The following is a 17,528-nucleotide window of genomic DNA, read 5'->3' as shown; positions in this document are numbered from 1 at the left end:
CTGGTATCCAGCAGCTGCCCGCAGATGCAGCAGGTCCTAGCTTGCAGTGCTCCATCTTAAGAGCGTTTGACTCTGAGCCAGCTGGAGCGTGGCATGTGGGGAAGTGGTGCCCATAAGCTGTGGCACTGCACAAGATGTGGATGGCTGTGAGCCTCGTTTGCTCCCTTTCCCTCCCCTTCTGGGCTGTGAGCAGGCAAGTCGAACAGCTGAGGTGCTGATTGCCTCCGTGTAGCCCAGGATGAGATTTCTTTGGTTCTAGCACTCGAATTTCTTGGGTTTATATTCATTGTGCTGGTGCCTGAAAAGACTGCATATGTGGGAAGCATTGTCCTCCCCTACCCCTTTGTGTGTCGCTGTGCTGTACCCTGGACACACAGCTGGGCCATGGTGGTCACAGCCTCAGAGGACCCTTGGGCAGTGTTGGAAGAACTTCTTGAGGAGGGGATGGCTTGGTTGTTCTGAGCTGTTGCCCGTCACTGCTGTTACATCTGGGTCTCTGTTGGCCCTGTACCTGAACAGTCAGGGAGTCTAAAGAGGCAGTATTGCCTGCTTTAGGGAGGGCATTAACTGAGCTCCAGGTGAAGCTACACAGGTCCTTTTTCTCACTAGAGCAAGGCTTAAGCTCTTTCAAGACAGTGCCAGAAAACAACCTTTTGGTCCATTCAGCATTGACTGCTGGGTCTTTATGGGCAGAATTTTTGTTCTGCTGCCCCAGAGAAGAGAGCTGGGTATCACAAGCTCAGAGGTCTTTCCTGCCAGTGGCAGGATGGGATCCATTGCTCAAAACCACTAGCTTTCCACCAGGCACCGTGTGAACCAGGGCAGAGAAGAAACACAGTTGTGCTGCAAGAAGAGATACTGTGTTAAGGACATTCAAACTCAACCTGTTGTCTCTGTAGCTAGCAGAGTGGCTGGCTCCATTTGGCCTTTGGAGTGCCTCCCTTGGTGAAGAGCCAGGCTGTCCCCCTTGTCTGTCTGTCTGGAAGTTTTTGTATCCCAGCTGAACATGTCATTGTGCTATGCTTGGGCTGAGGTGGGTGGTGAAGCCAAGTTCTTCTGTGCTGGGGAGATTTACACCTGGTGTTCTTGCATCCCAGATTAAAAAGGCAGAGATGGACCGCAAGACGCTGGACTGGGAGATTGTAGAGCTCACTAATAAATTGCTCGATGCCAAAACCACCATCAATAAGTTGGAGGAACTCAATGTAAGTGTCAGTCTGCAAATGGCTGTGAAAGTGGGAGAAGTGTGGGCTTTTCGTCTTGTTCAAAGTCATCAGTGTAAAGGAGCATATGAATGGCTTTGTGTATGAAAATGTGGGAGCTGTACACAACAGTAGGGACAGACAAACAGAAAAGAGACTGAGGGATTGAGCAAGGAAGAACTGATCTTCAAGTCTGATGTACTTGCTCTTTTGAGCTTAGGGTTTGACCTGAGCCCAGGCTGTACCAACTGAGGGGTCATTTACACTAGAGCTTGGAGGGAGCCGATGCCTTTTCTACACCATTTAGTTAAGTTCCTGGATCCAGTGCTTGTTTCTATTAACTGTTCTCAACTCCCTCCAGTCTGACTGAAAGATGCCTGACATCAGGCAGTGTCTTCAGGCATGGCTGAGAGCTCTGGGATGGGACAGCAAATCTGGTGGGACTTTTGGAGACTAAAATGCTCAGAGGGAGAGAGGGTTGATACACTGACGGAGTATATGCCTGCATCAAGGATTGGAGTTGAAAGAAGCACCTTGGCTGAGTTGTGAGAAAATACCCAGGAGTGTGGAGAGGAGGGAATGGCAGATGCCTTCATGACCAATTCATCAGATGCTGCCTCCTGCTTCTGTTCAAGCAGCATCTGTGCAGGTGGCATCTTTCTGTGTAAGAGATCAGGCCAGTCTGACACTGTTGCACACCTGTGCCCTTTCTTGCAGGAACGCTATCGACAGGACTGTAACCTTGCAGTACAGCTGCTCAAGTGTAACAAGTCCCACTTCAGGAACCACAAGTTTGCTGATGTGAGTAACAGTCCTGCTGTGGTGGGGAAGAAGGGCTCATGGTCTCAACCTGCATCTTGCTTGCTTCAGCTTTCTCTGCAGGACTGTTGGCCCCTCATCCTCCAGCCTCAGATAGAGGTGTGCGGGGGTTCCTGTTCCCACTCCCACTGAGAAGGCAGCGCAGAGCCTCTGCCAGCTCCTCTTTCACACCAGCTCCATTTCACAGCTCAGCCAGGAGCTGTTATAAAAAGCACAATAACCTTGAATTTGATAGCCTGCTGGGTGCCTGATGGGAGCTGGCAGGAGGACAGACCTCTCTCTTACCCTGCTCTATCCTCTTCGCTTCCTCACCTGGCCACATGGAAGGGCTGTGCTGCCTGATAAGGAGTCAAGCAGCAATAGCCTGGCCCTGCTTCACTTCTTGCTCTGAGGCGAAATGTAGGAGGCAGCATTCAGGGTGTATTTTAGGCCTCCTGAATGGGAGAAGTGGGTACCAACTCGTACTCCCTCTTGTGGGGTCTGTTCAGCTCGTCCTGCCCTCAGGATGAACAGAGATGGAGTTTAGGCCTTTCACATTAGTAGCATTGCTTCTTTGGTTGGGTGTATCATTCAGGCCTTTACCCCATCTCTCTCTCTGCTGTACCCCTGTTCTCCATCCCTTCTTATGTTCCTCTCAGCAAAACCATGTGCTCGTCTTTTTTAACTTAGCAGGTGACCAATGTATCACCCTCCCCCATTGTGTCTCAAATTAGCACTCTTGAGGTCAGTGTATCAGTTACTGCTGGGGTAACCTTGACCTCTCTCCCAGCTGTCTCCCCTCCCTGGAGCTTTGAATTCTGCCCCCCCAGAGCGCCACGTCCCACGCGGCTGCCACTGGAGGGGGGTTGGTTCTGGGCAGCTGTGCAGACAGTCTGCCTCACAGCCAGCTGTTGTCATGCAGAGTCCCATGCATCCCCAGCTTCGGATGCAGTTTCCTTCTGGCTGTGATGGGACAGACCTTGCTGCGCCACTGAGTGGCTTGTGGTGCTCTGCTCTCCACTTCGTGCTGCGCATGAGTGTGGTGGCCAAGGTGAGGGCAGCTTGCAGGGTGATGGGGAGAGCAGCAGTGCCGTTTGCAGGGCAAGGAGCAGTGCTTACCTACCCCCTGTGGAGTACCCCAGTCCTGCAGCTTTGGTAATAAACCCCATGTTTGCTTCTCTGAAATGGAGTGAGGAAGCGGGATGAGGTGATGGAGTTGGTGGGAACGAGGGAGGGCATCAATTCTGGTCTGCGGGCAGGCTGCCAAGGTAGTGTGGCTGCAATGACCGCATTCGGGGAGCAGTGTGGATCCCAGCACTGGGGGCTGTTGAGTCACTTCAGTGCAACCACTGGCTGATTTTCCACAGATCAATAGACCCCTTCCTAGCATGCGCTGGGTGAGCCTTGCCTCTGCGCTCAGACATGGGGGGGACCGAGCCTATGTGCTGTCTTTTCTTGTTTTCTTTGCAAAATGGGTCCTGTGAACCATGGCCTTGAACCAATGTCCTAGAAACATGACTGGTGTGGCAGCTAGACAGCCTTATTAGTCCCTCACGGGGCAGGTTTGCTTTGGAAAGAGGTAGCTCTCTCAAGGCAAGGTAGGTGAATGTTTGGGTCACGATAAGGAGTACAAAGTACACATGAAGGCTGGTTGGAAGAGGCAGATTATTTGGAACTAAATGGCTTGCATGGAAGCCCCCATCTAATGTGCTTTTCCTTCTTCCTAGCTTCCCTATGAGCTGCAGGACATGGTCAATAAGCATTTGCACAGCACTCAGGAGTCCACAGGCCCTGGTCAAGAGGCAACCCGCACCTTGGCTCCATCTGATGTTGTGCCCACCTCAGTCATTGCCAGAGTCTTGGAGAAACCAGAATCTCTGGTTCTGAATTCAGCTAAGTCTAGCAGTGGCAGCTGCCCCATGGCTGAGGATGTCTTTGTGCATGTGGACATGAGTGGAGCCCCTCCTGACGCCTGCAACAGCACAGGGCAGGTAGGAAAGGAGGGAGGTGATGCGGGGAGGCAGCAGAATGGTGGCTGCAAGCCGCAGAGCAGTGTGGAAAGCGTGCCAGAGGAGGTGCCTGCCTTTGAGAAGCTAAGCCCGTACCCTACACCCTCACCTCCCCACCCTATGTACCCCGGGCGCAAAGTGATTGAGTTCTCTGAGGACAAGGTAAGGATCCCAAAGAACAGCCCCCTGCCCAACTGTACATACGCTACGCGCCAGGCCATCTCCCTCAGCCTGGTACAGAGCGAAGATGAGAGCTGCGACAGGCACCGGACGCTCCCCGGCAGCCCCGCTTCAGAAGGGCACCGTTCGGCCTCCAGCTGTTCCTGTCAGCAGTCCCCCAAAGCAGCCAGGGCTCATGGCTCTTCCCAGAGCAGCCCGTTCAGCAGCCCGCCCCAAATCCCGAGCGCCTTCGCCAGCTCTGCCAGCTCTGAGGAGGACCTGCTGGCCAACTGGCAGCGTATGTTTGTGGACAAGGCACCCCCTACCTCAGAGAGGGTGCTGATGAACCGCACGGCTTTCAGCCGTGACACGGCCCCCGAGCTCCAGAAGAGGTTCAGCCGCTCCATGCAGGAGCTGGGTAGGGCAGCCTCGGCTTATTCAGATGGTGAGGAGTCTGCGCAGAGCTGCAGCTGGACCGTGAGCCGGGACTCGAGCGTGGACACAGACAGCACCGAGTCCAGAGCCCGCAGGAGCCATTTCTCCTCAGACTATGGTACGGATTTCTCCCAGGATGAAGCCCAGAAGCTGTTGCAGGAAAGCGGTGGAGGCACTGCTGAGCCTGGAAGCCCCTCACCAGAGAAGCACAAGGACTATGTGGACCTTGGCTTGCCTGAGAGCCCCGCTGAGGAGAGACAAATGTTGCTCCAGGGAAGCAAGGAAAGCAACCAAGGAGGTGCCCAAGAGGAAAGTGGAGAAGGCAGGGTCAAGCCTCCCCTCAGTCGGCCACACCGCAGCCCCAAGAGGATGGGGGTCCATCACTTACATCGCAAGGACAGTCTGACGCAAGCCCAGGAGCAGGGCAACCTTCTCAGCTGAGGCAGGGCAAGAAGCAGCCACACGCTGCAGAGCTGTGGGATGCATCCAACTGTCCACCTTCTGAGGGAGAAACCTCCCTCAGTGCCCTCATACCTGGTGGGGGGGCTCTGCTCTGAAGTTTTATATTTCTCTTCTTTTGCTACATGGAAGAGCTGAGGTCCCCCTTCCCCGGCACCTCAGACCCACAGTACTAGCACACACAGTGTGCAGAAGCATACCCACTGCCCTGGCACACTCGCAGCTCTCTTCACAGCCTCACATTGGTGCCTGTACCAGAGCTTGTTCTTGGTACCCCTCGTCCTGGTGCCTGCGCCTCTTCATGCTCGCATCTTCCTTCCCCCTTCCCACTCAGGTTCCTCAGGCCCTTGGGTGCTCTCATGCTGGTTGCCCGCAGCTGCTCTGTTCTCTTAACTTGTGCCAACAGGGCAGAGTGCCTGTGTGGTGATGTCTGATTCCCGGGGAGGCCCCAGGGGCCGTCAGTGGGGCGCGAGGACTCTCCCAGCGGATGGCTGTGTGCTCCTGGGGATGCGCTGGGATGGCTGGTGTCTCATTTTCCTGCTGGGTTTTGTTTTCCCCAGCTGCCCTCTGGGTGGTTCTCCAGAATCTGCCTCTGCAGGTCCCCACCACTTGGCTCCGGCGTTGGGCTCAGCACCCGGCCCCTGCTGAGGCAGGTTGCTGGTGCTGTGGCGTGGGGGGTGGGTGCTGCCTGCCGAGGCGGTTCGGGGAGGTACTGCCTGCTGGGCGCTGGGGTTTGTGTTTGTGTGTCTCCTCCCTCACACCTCTTCCCGCCCCCCCAGTTCTCTGTGCTGTTGTTTTGTTTGAACGGTGCTGATGCTTTGCTCTTGGGTGGGCTTCTTTCTTCTTTCCAAGCCTTTGGTTTTGGGGTGTATTGTTTTTTCTTTCTCCCCACCCTGCATAAACAGACACAGCCGTTGGCAGCCGGTCTGATGCCTGCATTGAGGGTGTGTTGAAGAGGCTCAGCTCGCAGAGCTGCTCTTTTCTCTGATCCTGGCCTCCAGCTTGCAGAAACCCCTCCATACTCAAGAACAAGGTCTTGCCCCGGGCGAGCAAGGTGTGAAGGACGCTACCGGGCTTTTCTGGGCAAGGCTCGGTGCAGGGCCGGCAGGGATGCAAGGGCAGCGTGCTGAGGAGCTGCTCCCTGCAGATGCTCTACCTCACGGCTTGGCAGCAGCCCATTGCCAGTGTCTCCTCGCACGCCCCCTTCTCCGGGGGGCTCCAGGCTGGCTCTGGTGCCTCTCCGGGGCCTCCCCTTCTGGGTAGGGCCTCTCTGTGTGTTTTTCCTAGTGTAGCGTGATGTTGTGTGACTTTTCTTCTCAGTCTTGTGTGCTTGGTGTCTTGTTGGGGGAGGGCAGGGTGGGGGAGGGAAGGGGAGAGGTCTGTAGATGTAGGGGGTTTTTCTGAGGGCTTGCAAAGCCCAGGCGTCCTGGTTTAATTTTGTCCTGTGCCCTCATCTGTCTGGTGTTTCTTGGCTCCCCTGGGGTCGTGAGGCAGAGAACAGCCTGGTTCCCTGCGCCGTGCCCCCCTCAAACCTCACTGGCTGTCCTTAGCCTGCTGTCTGGTTTTTGAGTTGGGTTTGTGTCGACCTCCCACATTACTCAATGAGGGCTCTTCACTGGGCTGTAGGAGAGCAGCCCTCTGTCTGGGAGGGAGCTCCCATTCATACGCTTACAGCAAGATGTGCAGCCAAGAGCTGCCTGGGGGTCCTGCTCCCCTCCCCAAACCCCTGTCTCTGCAAAGGGCCCGCAGCTTGCAGCTGGGGCCAGCCAGGGCTTCAGCTCGAGCCTGGAGGCTCCAGGGCCTGTGAAAAGGAGCTTCAGGCCTCGGTGGCGGCTGTGTAGGTTGCTTTATGTACCCTGGCTAGAGCTGCTGCCTACCCACTGGCCTTGTTTCCCACCTGGAACAGTCGTGAGCTGGATGCCACCCTCTGGCAGGGAGGTGGGACACAGTATTTCACTACAGTATTTCGCTTGATACCTGTGCAAACAGGCTGGTGCTGAGAGCGGGAGCTGCCTCTGAGCCTGCAGGGTGTTCCTCTCTCTTGTCCTGAAGGTGGTGGTGGAGTCCTTGCATTTGCTCTCATCAGCCATTCCACTGCTGCACTTCTGTTCTGCTGCATTGCTGAGGGCTTGCACCTGCAGCAGCTGCCAGCTTCTGCCTCACGGACATCACCTGGGGTTGGATGCTCACTGAGTGAGCTCCTCTGGTTCTGAGGCTGCTGGTGGCCTGCCTGTGGGACAGCACAGCCACTTAGGCAGCTGGGGAGGCATTGTCCCTCAGGGCTCAGCCCCGTCTCCCCTGAATCCTGGCATGCTGGTCAGGGGACAAAACGCACTCTTGCTGAAGCGGCTGGTGCTGATGGTGCTGGGCAGAGTCAGCCTCCCTCTGCTTTTGGTTGAGGCAGACTTGAAACAGTGGAGAAATGGAGAGGTGGCAAAGGGGTGGCCAGCGCTTCACCAGACACTTCTGCTTCATGGTGTTAGGCTGCTGGAAGAGGTTGAGGGGGAGCGGTGGCCTCAAGAGGAGCAGAGCCCTCTCCCCAGCGGGCACGGTGCCTGCCCTTCTGCACTCCTGCTCACCCCCCAGCAGTATTGGCTCTAGGGCCTTGAGCTGACCCCACTTTCAGTGTCCCAACTCCAGACTGTTAATCTGTAACTAATGTGGGTTTTTTTTCTGAAATTTTCAAACTGATGTATATTTTAAGACCAGAAATAAACTATTTTAAAAGTAGGTGGCAATGGCTATAGTGTTCTCTCTGTTGGTTAAGACCTGTCATGAGCATGTGAGGAGCAGAGCCTCGCGTGGTTCAATGTCCTGTTTGCTGAACTGCGTGTGCCACCCATTAGTTCTCCCAGGGAGAGCGGTCCTGTGGCCTGTAAGCTTTCCAGGAGGCTCTGAATTCACTGGTCATACCGAGCGTTGTCCACTTTAGCAGCAGCCTGGTTCAAGGTGCTTGTGCAAATCAAATCATCTGCGTTGGAGAGGAGGTGCGGTCCCAGGAAAGGAGTGGTGTGTGGGATGAGTGGTGTTTTACTTCTGTAATTGTATCCAGGCTGTGGAAACTGCTCTCTGGGTCTGAATGTAGACTGTCAGCTCAAAGATCAGACTGAGCCTGCAGACCAGGATCCATTCTTCACAGCAGCATTCCCTGTCACTTTTGACTGGGAAGCTGACAGTGGCTTTAAAAAGGCAGATTATTTAACCAGGCAACTTTGAGAAACATTGAAAAACAATTTTGACATTACTTAGAGGCTAGACTTGTGAAAACCATAAAATTCTGCCTACCCCACTTCAAATATTTTGCTGGCTGTCCTTGTCTCTGGTCTGTGTCGTGGCACATGTGATTAGAGTAGGATGAGGTATAGCTAATTCTTTTAATATTTGTCGGTTTTCTTAAAGCCACACTGTGCAGTCAAGTGAGAGTATCAGTTCTCCATTTCAGAAGATGAGTTACGTGGGAACATGTAACATAACCCCTCCCTTGAGTGCTTAAGTTTTATAATTCTAGTGTCAGTATTTTGTGTTTTTATTTTGTGTGGGGAGGGAAGACTGGGGTTGATTGGACATATCTCAGATAGGCAGCCCTCCAGACATGAGATAGAGGTTGTTCCCGTAGGATGCTGATGCAGACATTTGGAAGCGGTTCCTTTTCACGTTGAGCGGTCCTGCAGAGGTCAGAGGGCTGTGATGAAAATTCTTCCGTCTTCCCAAGTTATGCTGCCTGTGCCCTTTCTGACCTAGGTGCATGCAAAGCGTAACAGAGGAAGAGTTTCTTGTTTCTTTGTTCCCATAATTAATGATTTTATTCTGAGCTCCTTTGAGTAGCAGCTGCCGCCACAATTTAATCTTCCACCCTAATCTGAGCCTTGAAACATAATCTTCCTCGCCTCGCTCCGGCGAGGGGCGTTTGGCCGAGCAGCGAAACCTACAGCGGGCTGAAGCCTTCACCCGAGGGTGCGGGGCTGGGGCCCAGCCCTCCACCCCCCGGGCCCCGGGGAGCCCCCGGGGGTCCGTAACGGCGGTTACCGCCGACCTCCCCCCCGGGCCCGGCGGGCACCGGGCGCGGGGCTGCTGCCCCCTGGCGGCGCGGAGGGCCCGCGGTGCCACCTCCGTCACCTTTATAAAACTCTCCCCGCGACAGCAGCACAAGCAATAGAAAGAACATCTCTTATACACATCTGAATAAATACAGCTTGCGCCTGGCGGGCGCAGCCGGGCGTTTTGGGAAGGGGGGGGGGGGGGTGGAGGGGGAAGGAGGGATGGGAGAGGCAGGGCAGCGTGAGCTACACATGCAGCAACTGGACAATCACAAGCGGCCGACGGGGCGCGCGGCAACACAGAGACGTGTGTAGAGGTTTCGTTCGGACCAGGCTCCGGCCCTCGGAGAGCCACGGGGGGCATCAACAGGACGTGAGATGTGTGAGAAGACGGCTGGGGCAGCCCGGTGGAAGGAGGCCGGGGGGCTGGTGGACGCACGCTCCCCCCGGCGGGCACGGTGCTCTTCTCGGCAGAAGCAGGCAGGGTAGCCCAGCTACATTTCTGTTTCTGCTAAGAGGCTGTCACCGAGGCCTGACGTCATCAGGACCATCTGGGAGCTGGAATCTACGGCAAGAAAGGGAAAAAACCATGAGCCGTTTGGGCTGCCGGAGAGCACGGGGTGGTACTCCAGATCCAGAGGTGAAGATGAGGAATTGGAGCACTGCAGGGTGCAAAGCAAACTGCTGAGAGGATGTGAGATTAAGCAGTAACTAAGTCTACTCTGGTCACGCAGCAGAACAGAATCGATGTTTGGGGAGGGGAGAAGGCAGAAACAGCAGCAAGAGCCCAGGGTGGGGATCTGCATTTGTTATGTTGGCTGTTGAGAGGAACATCAGCTCTGAACCCTCCCCACATACTCTTGCAGGTGATAGTGGTTGTGCTGACCCAGCCCTGCACAGACCTTTCAAGCTGCACTCACCGAGTGCCTTTTCAGCTAGAGTGTCCAGGTGAGACCGGCTGCTGCAAGCCAACCAAACCCACGTAGGGGGGTGGTGTTGCTTTCCCAAAAGCAGGGAACGCAGCAAGCAAGCAGCCATTTTATGGCAGCAAAGGTTCTGGAAATCCTGACTCGGCGCTGCATGAATAGAGGGTTTGTGCAGCCCTCCCCTGCCTGCCTCGGGAAGGTGAGGGCAGCTTGCTGGCTCTGTGATGGGACAGAGTGCCAGCCAGGAACCTTGCAACTCTCCCCAGACCAAATGAATCAGCTGCAAGGAGGTTGGGCACACGTAGCAAGTAAGAAACTCAGCAGGACACCAGTTTCCCATCCAGAAGTCTTTTTAAGCAGAAAAAAAATTGTTTTTTTTTCCCTGGATGTGAGGGAGAAGATCTTTCGTGGCTGTGTGCTTCAGAGCCAGAGTCCTACATTTTCAAAACTGCTATGTGGGAACTATATTTTGAGGATCAGTTTCTGGAAACTGCATCCAAAACTTGGCCAGTGCTGTCAGTAAAGGATTTTTCTGGCTCTAATAAATAAGGATCCAGATGTTCTGAGGCCCAGGGAATAGCTATACTTGTCTGCTGCTAGTCTGATATGAGAATTGGGAGCGGGGGGGAAGGTCAACTAAAGGTAAAAAAAAAATACCAAACCAAACCAGCATGAGTATCACAATGTAGGCATAACAATATACAATATCATATATACAAGCTATACACAAGAGGCTATCTCCATAATATACCTTTTTTTCTGTTATAAGCAACAGACAGGCAGCAGCACCTGGCTAGCCCTTCACACGTTTGAGACACAGCTGGGAATAGCTGATGCTCTGCAGATTGCAGGGGGATTCTGGAAGCAGTGAGGAATTACATGAGTTTTGGCTAGGATATCTGGCAAAGGCCCCCGAGATCTTTAATGCTCCTGCCCTTGAGTTTTAAGACGTTGCACAACGATTTTGTTCCTGCAGCAGCAGGGAAAACGCCTCTGAAGTACCATTTCCACTCTGCAGCAGCTGCATTGTCCTTGGAGGCTGCCTTTCCAAGCAAGGCTCAACCCAATGCTATTTAACATGAAGGTCATGCCTGGAGGCTGTCTGAATTCCAGTTCCCAGGGAGAAGGGATAGTCCCCATTCACCAACCCTACCATGAGAGACCCGTGGCGCTAGAAACACCCCAGACACCCCAATTCCTGCCTGTCAGCCCCTGCCCGCAGCCCAGGTCCCAAAGCTCTTACTGTTCTGGCAGATCCAGGGGTTCTTCTCCCTGGCTGTGACTTCACGAGCCTCTGTTTCCTCCTCTTCCTCACCCTCTGAGAGCAGGTCAGAGATCTGCTGCTGTAGCTCGGGACTAATGTTGTTCTCCGCCAGGATGAGTGTCCGTAGGGCTGTGGGGTAATTCTCTACCATGTCCAGCAAGGTCTGGGTGGAGAACGAGATAAAGAGGCTGACAAGCAGCACGAACAGCAGCTAGGCTGAGCAGAAAGAGCTTCCATGCTCTGTCTCCCTGCAAACTCCAGCTCTCCTCTTCTTCCCTCTGCTTTCCCTGGGCCTTGACCTCCCTTTGCCATGCTTTCTGAGAGCCTGATGACTTCCCATCTTTCTATGGGAACAGCTGAGCCTGGATTTCCTGCCTCTGTCTAAAAAGGAAGGGACTGCTCTGCACCCTGTTGCTGCCACACACCCAGGGTAGTCCCCTCTTACCACTGAGAGCTGGGGCTCTAAGAGGAGAGATTGTGCTACTGAGATCTGGTCTCTGTCTGTCCACAGAGCTTTAGCTCTGATCCTCAGTCACAAGTCCAACCCCTTACTTCCAAGGAAACCAAACTACGAATAGAGCAGCGTGTTTCTCCCTGTTGACTTGAGGGAGATCCTGGAGCTGTAGGTTGGAGCTTTGGCTTACAAGCTTCTCCTGTGGCTGAGTGCAATGGGCCAGGGAAAAGCAACAGCACCCCTGGGCGCAGGGTGGGATGGGGATGCACGTGGACTCGGGGATGGAGGCAGGTACGGGTCCTAGGGCCTCTGTAGACAGCCAAGACCTGTATGCCCTTGAGATGTTAATGATGCTGTAGAGTAACTGTAGGCTCTCATACCTGGGCTGACTGGTTGGTAAGTCCTGTTCCCTCCAAGTCCAGAACTTCAAGGGTTCGACTGGAGGCCACAGCGACAGCAAGCATCCCTGCTACCTGGTCACCTGTGGGAGAAGTAAACCAGGACTGTTAGCAGTGCCTGCCTGCCTTCCCTCATGTAACACCACGTGCCTTCATGGGCCTGGGGCTGTCATGGAAACATCCTCTGGGTATTTCTGCCATCAGACAACCTCTAAACCTCAGTTATCTTGGGAGGTAAAAAAAAGCTGTTAACTGAGAAAAGAGACAAGGTAAAGGTGCGCCATTTTGTGGTTACAGGAGTCACTGATTATCAGGAGGAACACAAAAGAACATGGTAAAATTGGTTCTATTCCCCAAGGTACCATATCTTCCCCAATCTCCTTCCTACTCAAGGATGCAAGGGCCTTTAACAGTTCCTGTAACACATCCCAGCTGCAGAATAAAGAACCAAATACCTCAGTCTAGGGGGAGGCTGGAGCCAGACACAGGACTCTGCACCAGCTGATGGACTGCCTCCCTGGAAAGGGGGCAGACTTTTGGGTGTGAATGCAGCAGGACCAGGAGCATTAAAGGTCGATCTTGGTGAAGAGCCAAGACTCCAGTGTGTTCTCCTGACATTCCCTGGTGAGTGCCAAGATACTGTTACAACTGTGGCACCTTCTCTTGGAAAAAAAAAAAAACGGGCTGCTGTCAGGGGCCTTTTCTGCCCAAGAGGAGGTACCTGGTCAGACACACGGGGCCTGGAAGGAGGCTCTGTTTCCAGATGGGGTGAGGAGGGGAGCACCCTGCTGATGCTCAGGGAGGCTTGGCCCGGTCTCCTCCTCACCACCTTGCAGCAGAGCTGGAGAGAGTTGGTTTCTATGGCAACGAGTGCCAGGCTCTCCTCCTCCTCCTCCCTGCTCCGCTGGGAAGATGAAAGGGGGAGCGCAGGGACATACTGCATCTTCCAAGCCAGCATTGGCACCCAGGGGAGACGTGGAGGGTCAAGTGTGACGACAAAAGCCTTGGAGAGGGCAAAGCACAGCCTCCTTTCTGCGCCTCCCTGCTGGGCACATGGCCACCTCACACAAGCAAAGCAGCAAGGCTGGCCTTCCCTACAGCTGGAGGGGCCTGGCAGGGTGAACTTGCTTCTGGGGATCAGAAGGCACCTATGCAAGAAACTTCCCCATCCTGCTGGTGATGTTCTACTGCTTTTCTAGAGCTTGGTCCCCAGCCACCCACCGAGAGGCAGCACTGCAGCGGCCCCTGATCCTCCTCCCTGGCCCTCCAGCTTACCAAGGGGGTTGTAGTCCAGGTTCAGCACGCGGAGCTGTGAGCTGTGAGCCACTGCAATGGCCAGGCGTCCCCAGCCTTTGCTTGTGACGCCTGGGTTGGCGCTCAGCGTTAGCTCTTTGAGGCCTGGAGAAGAGAGAGAAGCCAAACCAGAGCCTTAGGGTCACGGAAGCAGTCTCAGAGGAACTAGCTCAGCTAACCAGAACAGCTTTGGGTCATGTCCTCTGTACTCCAGCAGGCTAAAGGGTTTGGTTTGCTCTGACAACTATCATCACATATTTCACTGATCAGTGAAATATTTCAGTGCTTTCAGCAGTAGTTCTTCATTTACCCATGCTGTGACTGCCCCACTTCTCCGCTCTCCGAACCTGTGTCCTGCTTACCCTAAATAGCAAACACAATGGAAACGAGTAGGGGGGTTGTGAGGTGACTGATCAGAAGAATGTGGCATGAAGTGACAGGTTGGAGAGAGGACAACAGCCACAGTAGGCTCCGAAGCCTGCACCTGGGAGGGGTGGCCAGCAGAGATAACAGCATGAGTGACACTGTCAGCACACAGAAGAGGAGGTGCTGGGGAGAGATGAAAAGCACTCTGAGAGTCAGGAGAGAGGGGTGGTGTTACCTCAGCACATGCCAGCTCTAAGCTTAACTGGCCCACAGGCCTCTGACCACCAAAGATCATCCCCTGCAAAGATATTGAGTCTTGGTGCTAAGGCTATGACCATGCAACCACACACTCGCAGAGTGCATTCACAAGCAGGGACAATTCCCAGGCACTGACAGTAAAGCCAAGTGCTGAGGTGGGAGCACACTGTATATTTACCTACAGTCATTATCAACACGCGAATACAAACTAATAAACCCAAAGTCCAAGCTGTCCCTTCCTCCAGTTTCAAATGCTCCTGTCATGAACCAGAAGCAACCTGTTGGTCCCTGAGCTCCAAACTGCCAGCAGGACAGATCAATAGCAGAAAGCCCATGCCTGCCTGAGGGATCTGCTCCTTTATTGCTTGGCTTTTCTTCTTTACTTAAGTCGGGGAAAGAAATTCCTCAGCCCAGGCAGGCTACAGAGCCTGCCTCCTCCAGGACTAAGGATTTACTTCCGCATGCATCTGCTCTGTGTGAAAGCTCCACCGGTCATTGTGCAGCCCACAGCCCCTGGTGCTTACCAGACTTGGCCCCGTCAGGTGGCAGGAGCCCACAGATAAGGTTGATGCCTTCATCACCCAGCATGCAGTCTCCTAGATCCAGAGCCACCAGCGAGGGGTGGATGGAGAGAGCAGGGTTGAGGAGGGCCAAGCCTGCATCTGTCAGGGGACTCCCATGGAGGCTGTGCGGGTAAAAGGTAAAATTACTGTGGAGCCTTCTTCCTGGGGGCTAACTAACCTGGCAGGAGGGAGAAGCAGATGAAACGAGGAGAACGACAAATCCTAACCCCAGGTGAGGAAAAAACGGTGGGAAGCCTCTGCTGTGAGGGTCAGCTGCCTGTTACGGTGGCCCTCGTCTCCTGGCCAGGATGAGGGGGTGCAGGGGATGCCGGCAGGGCAGGGGCAGCCCCCACTACCAGGGCAACCAGGTCGGAGAGGTCGAGACTGAAAGCCAGGGCCGTGCCCAGCTGGCGGGGGCAGAAGTGGCTCCCTCCCAGCCGGTTGAAGGGCGAGGGGTTACCCTCTGCAACGTCAAGGGCATTTTTCCTCCTACAAGATTTAAACTCAGGGGTGGCCCGGAGCTGCGAGCCCCAGAAAGACCCATCCCCATCCCAGAGGAAGGCAGGGACAGCCCCCGCCCCCCTGTACTCACAAGAGGGACTGGACGGAGCGGTTTGTCTTCAGGGCCTCGGCCAGCTGCTTGACGCGGTTGATGTTGGAGACGATGCCCAGGTTGAGGTTGAGCTGGGCCAGGGAGCGGGACTCGGCCGCCCCCCGGCAGACGTGCCCGAAGTCCCGCTCGGAGAGCTGGCAGCCCCGCAGCGACAGCAGCCGCACCGAGTTCTCCCGCAGGCTCTCGCAGATGTCCCGGATCTCGGCGCCCGACAGAGTCTCCCCGGAGATCTGGATGGACCCCGGCAGCATCTTCCCCCTGCTCGGGGAGCCGCCGCCCGCCGATCCCGTCGCGGCGGCTGGGCGCCGGGGGGGAACCGCGCTGCGCGCTGCGGGCCGGGGCGGGCTCCAACGCCGCTACCGCCGCCGCCTCCGCTGCCGCCGCCGCCGCCGCCGGGCAGTCCCGGCCCGGCCCACCGCGGCCCCGGGGGCGTCACCGCTCAGCCTTACCGGCGGCCGCCGGGCCGCCCCACTCCAACCGGCGGGGCCGCCGCCGCCGCCTCTCCGCGGGTGGCGAGACCCACGGGAGCCATCGGCGGGGACTAATCCGGACCGGCGCCGGGCTCCGACCACCTCGGGGCCGCGCCGCGCCCTCCCCGCTGAGCCAGCAGCGCTGGGCGGGGTCCGGCCAGCCCCGCCGCTCCCCGCCCCGCTCCGCCCGCACCTGCGGGGCTGCCCCGCCCTCCTCCCGGCCGCCGCTCCGGGCCCTCCTACCGCCCTGGGCGGGCCGCCACCTCCCACCGCCCTCCCCCGGCCCCCGCCGGGCGGGGCCGCCCGCGGGCGGGAGCGGGAGGGTGTGGCGGGAGCCCCCTCATCCCACCCCGACGCCATCTTGGGTGCCGGCGCCACTCGAAGCCCCTGAGCGGCGGCGCTGGTGCTCGCTGGTCCCTGCCTGTCGCCCCGAGGCCATGGCGGGGCCGGGGCTGCGTCCCCGGCGCTGAGGCGACTCAGGAGGGGAGGGAGGGTGAGAGAAGGCCCAGGGAAGGGCTCTCCCAGCCAGCCCCGCTCCCACCTGGGGAAGGGGCCGAAGCCGTTGGGCTGTGGCATTAGTCTGGGTGCTTCTTGGTCTGAGGAACTGCAGTCTTCTCCCAGCTTCGGTGACTTCTATGCTTAAACCCGCTACACCTCGAGCTTGGACCCATGGCTTAATGGCGAGGTGGGTGTGGGCCACTCCTCATGGCCCAGTGCTGGTGGAGCCAGTGCTGGGAGGCAGCTGGTGAAAGGTGCAGGGTTGGGGAAAGTGCTGCAGGCTTCCTTATCCCTGCGGCACCCAGCCTACACCCTCAGCCTGACCTGAGGCGTGAGGGGTGTACCTCCCCCCCTGCTAATTCGCAGGTACAGATCGGAGGGATTTGTCCCCTCTCTCCCCCGTCAGGTAATCCTGAACTTGGAGAGGAATGGGAAGCAGGGCCCCTGCGTTTTCAGCTCTGCTGAGCTGAAAAGGGAAGCCAGTGATGTGGAAATTAGGTTAAACCGCCTAAGTAGGCAGCTTTCTGCACGTAACTAATCTGGCTGCTGCATATGCGCTCAAGCAAATTCCAGTCTGGTGGGTAACTCTGGGACAAACCCAGGCTCCTCTGGTTTGAAGGCCAGGGCGGGAAAGAGGGGATGGAAAGTGAGGGGAAAAATAGGATGTGGAGGAGGATGTGAAGCAGTTCTCTTCTGCTGAAATGGAGGAGCAGGTCACCTGAGCTGAGGGCTGCAGGTTAGGTCCTGAACGAGACAAAGGGAGAAGCAGATAAGAAGCTGGACTCGGGTGTCAGCTTTAAGACTTTGGCTGCAGCATCTAATTTACAGTGCAGGTGTCACAATGCCCTTTGAGCAATCCATTGCTGTTCTCTAGAGCTACCTACACACATCTCTGTTTCCTTGTTGTACAGGGGTGCCTGGGCTTGATACTGTGCCTGCAACACACGCCAAGAACAGACCCCTGGCCTGGCAACACATCTGTGCTGGAATATGAGCAGCAGCTGCAAGCATTCAGCTGTGGTACAGGTGATGGCTTTGAAAAAAGAAGCAACTGATCTCTAAGATCACACTAAATGGTCCAGGTGAGAACAGGATCCTATGTATTACAGGACTGTGAGGGGCAGAGGCTGGATGTCAGTGGTGGACAGGGGAATGGCTAGGAAAATAGCGGCTGCTGAGCTATGGGGGTTGACTGGAAGACTACACTCAGTCTCACCTCGTAGTTACCTCCAGGTGCTAATTAACCCATGCTTTGTTAAACAGGCTATTATTAGAGAAGTGCTTGGAGGTGAGCCCCTGGGACATGTCCCACTTCAATTGACAGCA

At 55.8% G+C, this 17,528-nt stretch overlaps 2 protein-coding genes across 6 annotated transcripts in view; one reads left to right on the top strand and one right to left on the bottom strand.

Annotated features, from left to right (window-relative positions):
* The window catches only part of TJAP1 (tight junction associated protein 1), a 40,539-nt gene extending 34,164 nt beyond the window's left edge, over positions 1 to 6,375 (top strand). For all 5 annotated transcript variants that reach the window (XM_032995340.2, XM_032995336.2, XM_032995338.2 and 2 more), the window contains 3 exons: positions 1,098 to 1,205; positions 1,920 to 2,003; positions 3,728 to 6,375. In XM_032995340.2, coding sequence (XP_032851231.1) covers positions 1,098 to 1,205; positions 1,920 to 2,003; positions 3,728 to 5,044 — 1,509 coding nt within the window. In that variant the 3' untranslated portion in view covers positions 5,045 to 6,375. The remainder of the gene's footprint in view (positions 1 to 1,097; positions 1,206 to 1,919; positions 2,004 to 3,727) is intronic.
* Positions 6,376 to 8,838: 2,463 nt separating this feature from the next.
* On the bottom strand, positions 8,839 to 15,896 carry LRRC73 (leucine rich repeat containing 73). Its single transcript, XM_032995362.2, has 6 exons — positions 15,214 to 15,896; positions 14,583 to 14,743; positions 13,417 to 13,539; positions 12,124 to 12,224; positions 11,269 to 11,452; positions 8,839 to 9,664 (listed from the first exon to the last, which is right to left on the bottom strand). The coding sequence occupies exons 1-6, from the start codon at positions 15,483 to 15,485 to the stop codon at positions 9,594 to 9,596; spliced, it is 912 nt and encodes a 303-aa protein (XP_032851253.1). The 5' UTR covers positions 15,486 to 15,896; the 3' UTR covers positions 8,839 to 9,593.
* Between the last annotated feature and the right edge of the window lie 1,632 nt (positions 15,897 to 17,528).

This window comes from Tyto alba, unplaced genomic scaffold (genome assembly GCF_018691265.1).
Source record: "Tyto alba isolate M040663 unplaced genomic scaffold, T.alba_DEE_v4.0 Super-Scaffold_16, whole genome shotgun sequence".
Lineage (NCBI taxonomy): Eukaryota > Metazoa > Chordata > Aves > Strigiformes > Tytonidae > Tyto > Tyto alba.
This window is presented reverse-complemented; position numbering and strand designations above follow the sequence as displayed.

What these genes read in the sequence shown, in the direction of transcription:
- LRRC73 (XM_032995362.2), bottom strand. Translation starts at nt 15,485, where the DNA reads ATGCTGCCGGGGTCCATCCAGATCTCCGGGGAGACTCTGTCGGGCGCC. An exon ending in CCTGGACTACAACCCCCTTG is followed by an intron (nt 12,225 to 13,416) that starts GTAAGCTGGAGG and finishes CTTCTCCCACAG; the next exon opens with GTGACCAGGTAGCAGGGATG. An exon ending in TTACCAACCAGTCAGCCCAG is followed by an intron (nt 11,453 to 12,123) that starts GTATGAGAGCCT and finishes TTCTCCACCCAG; the next exon opens with ACCTTGCTGGACATGGTAGA.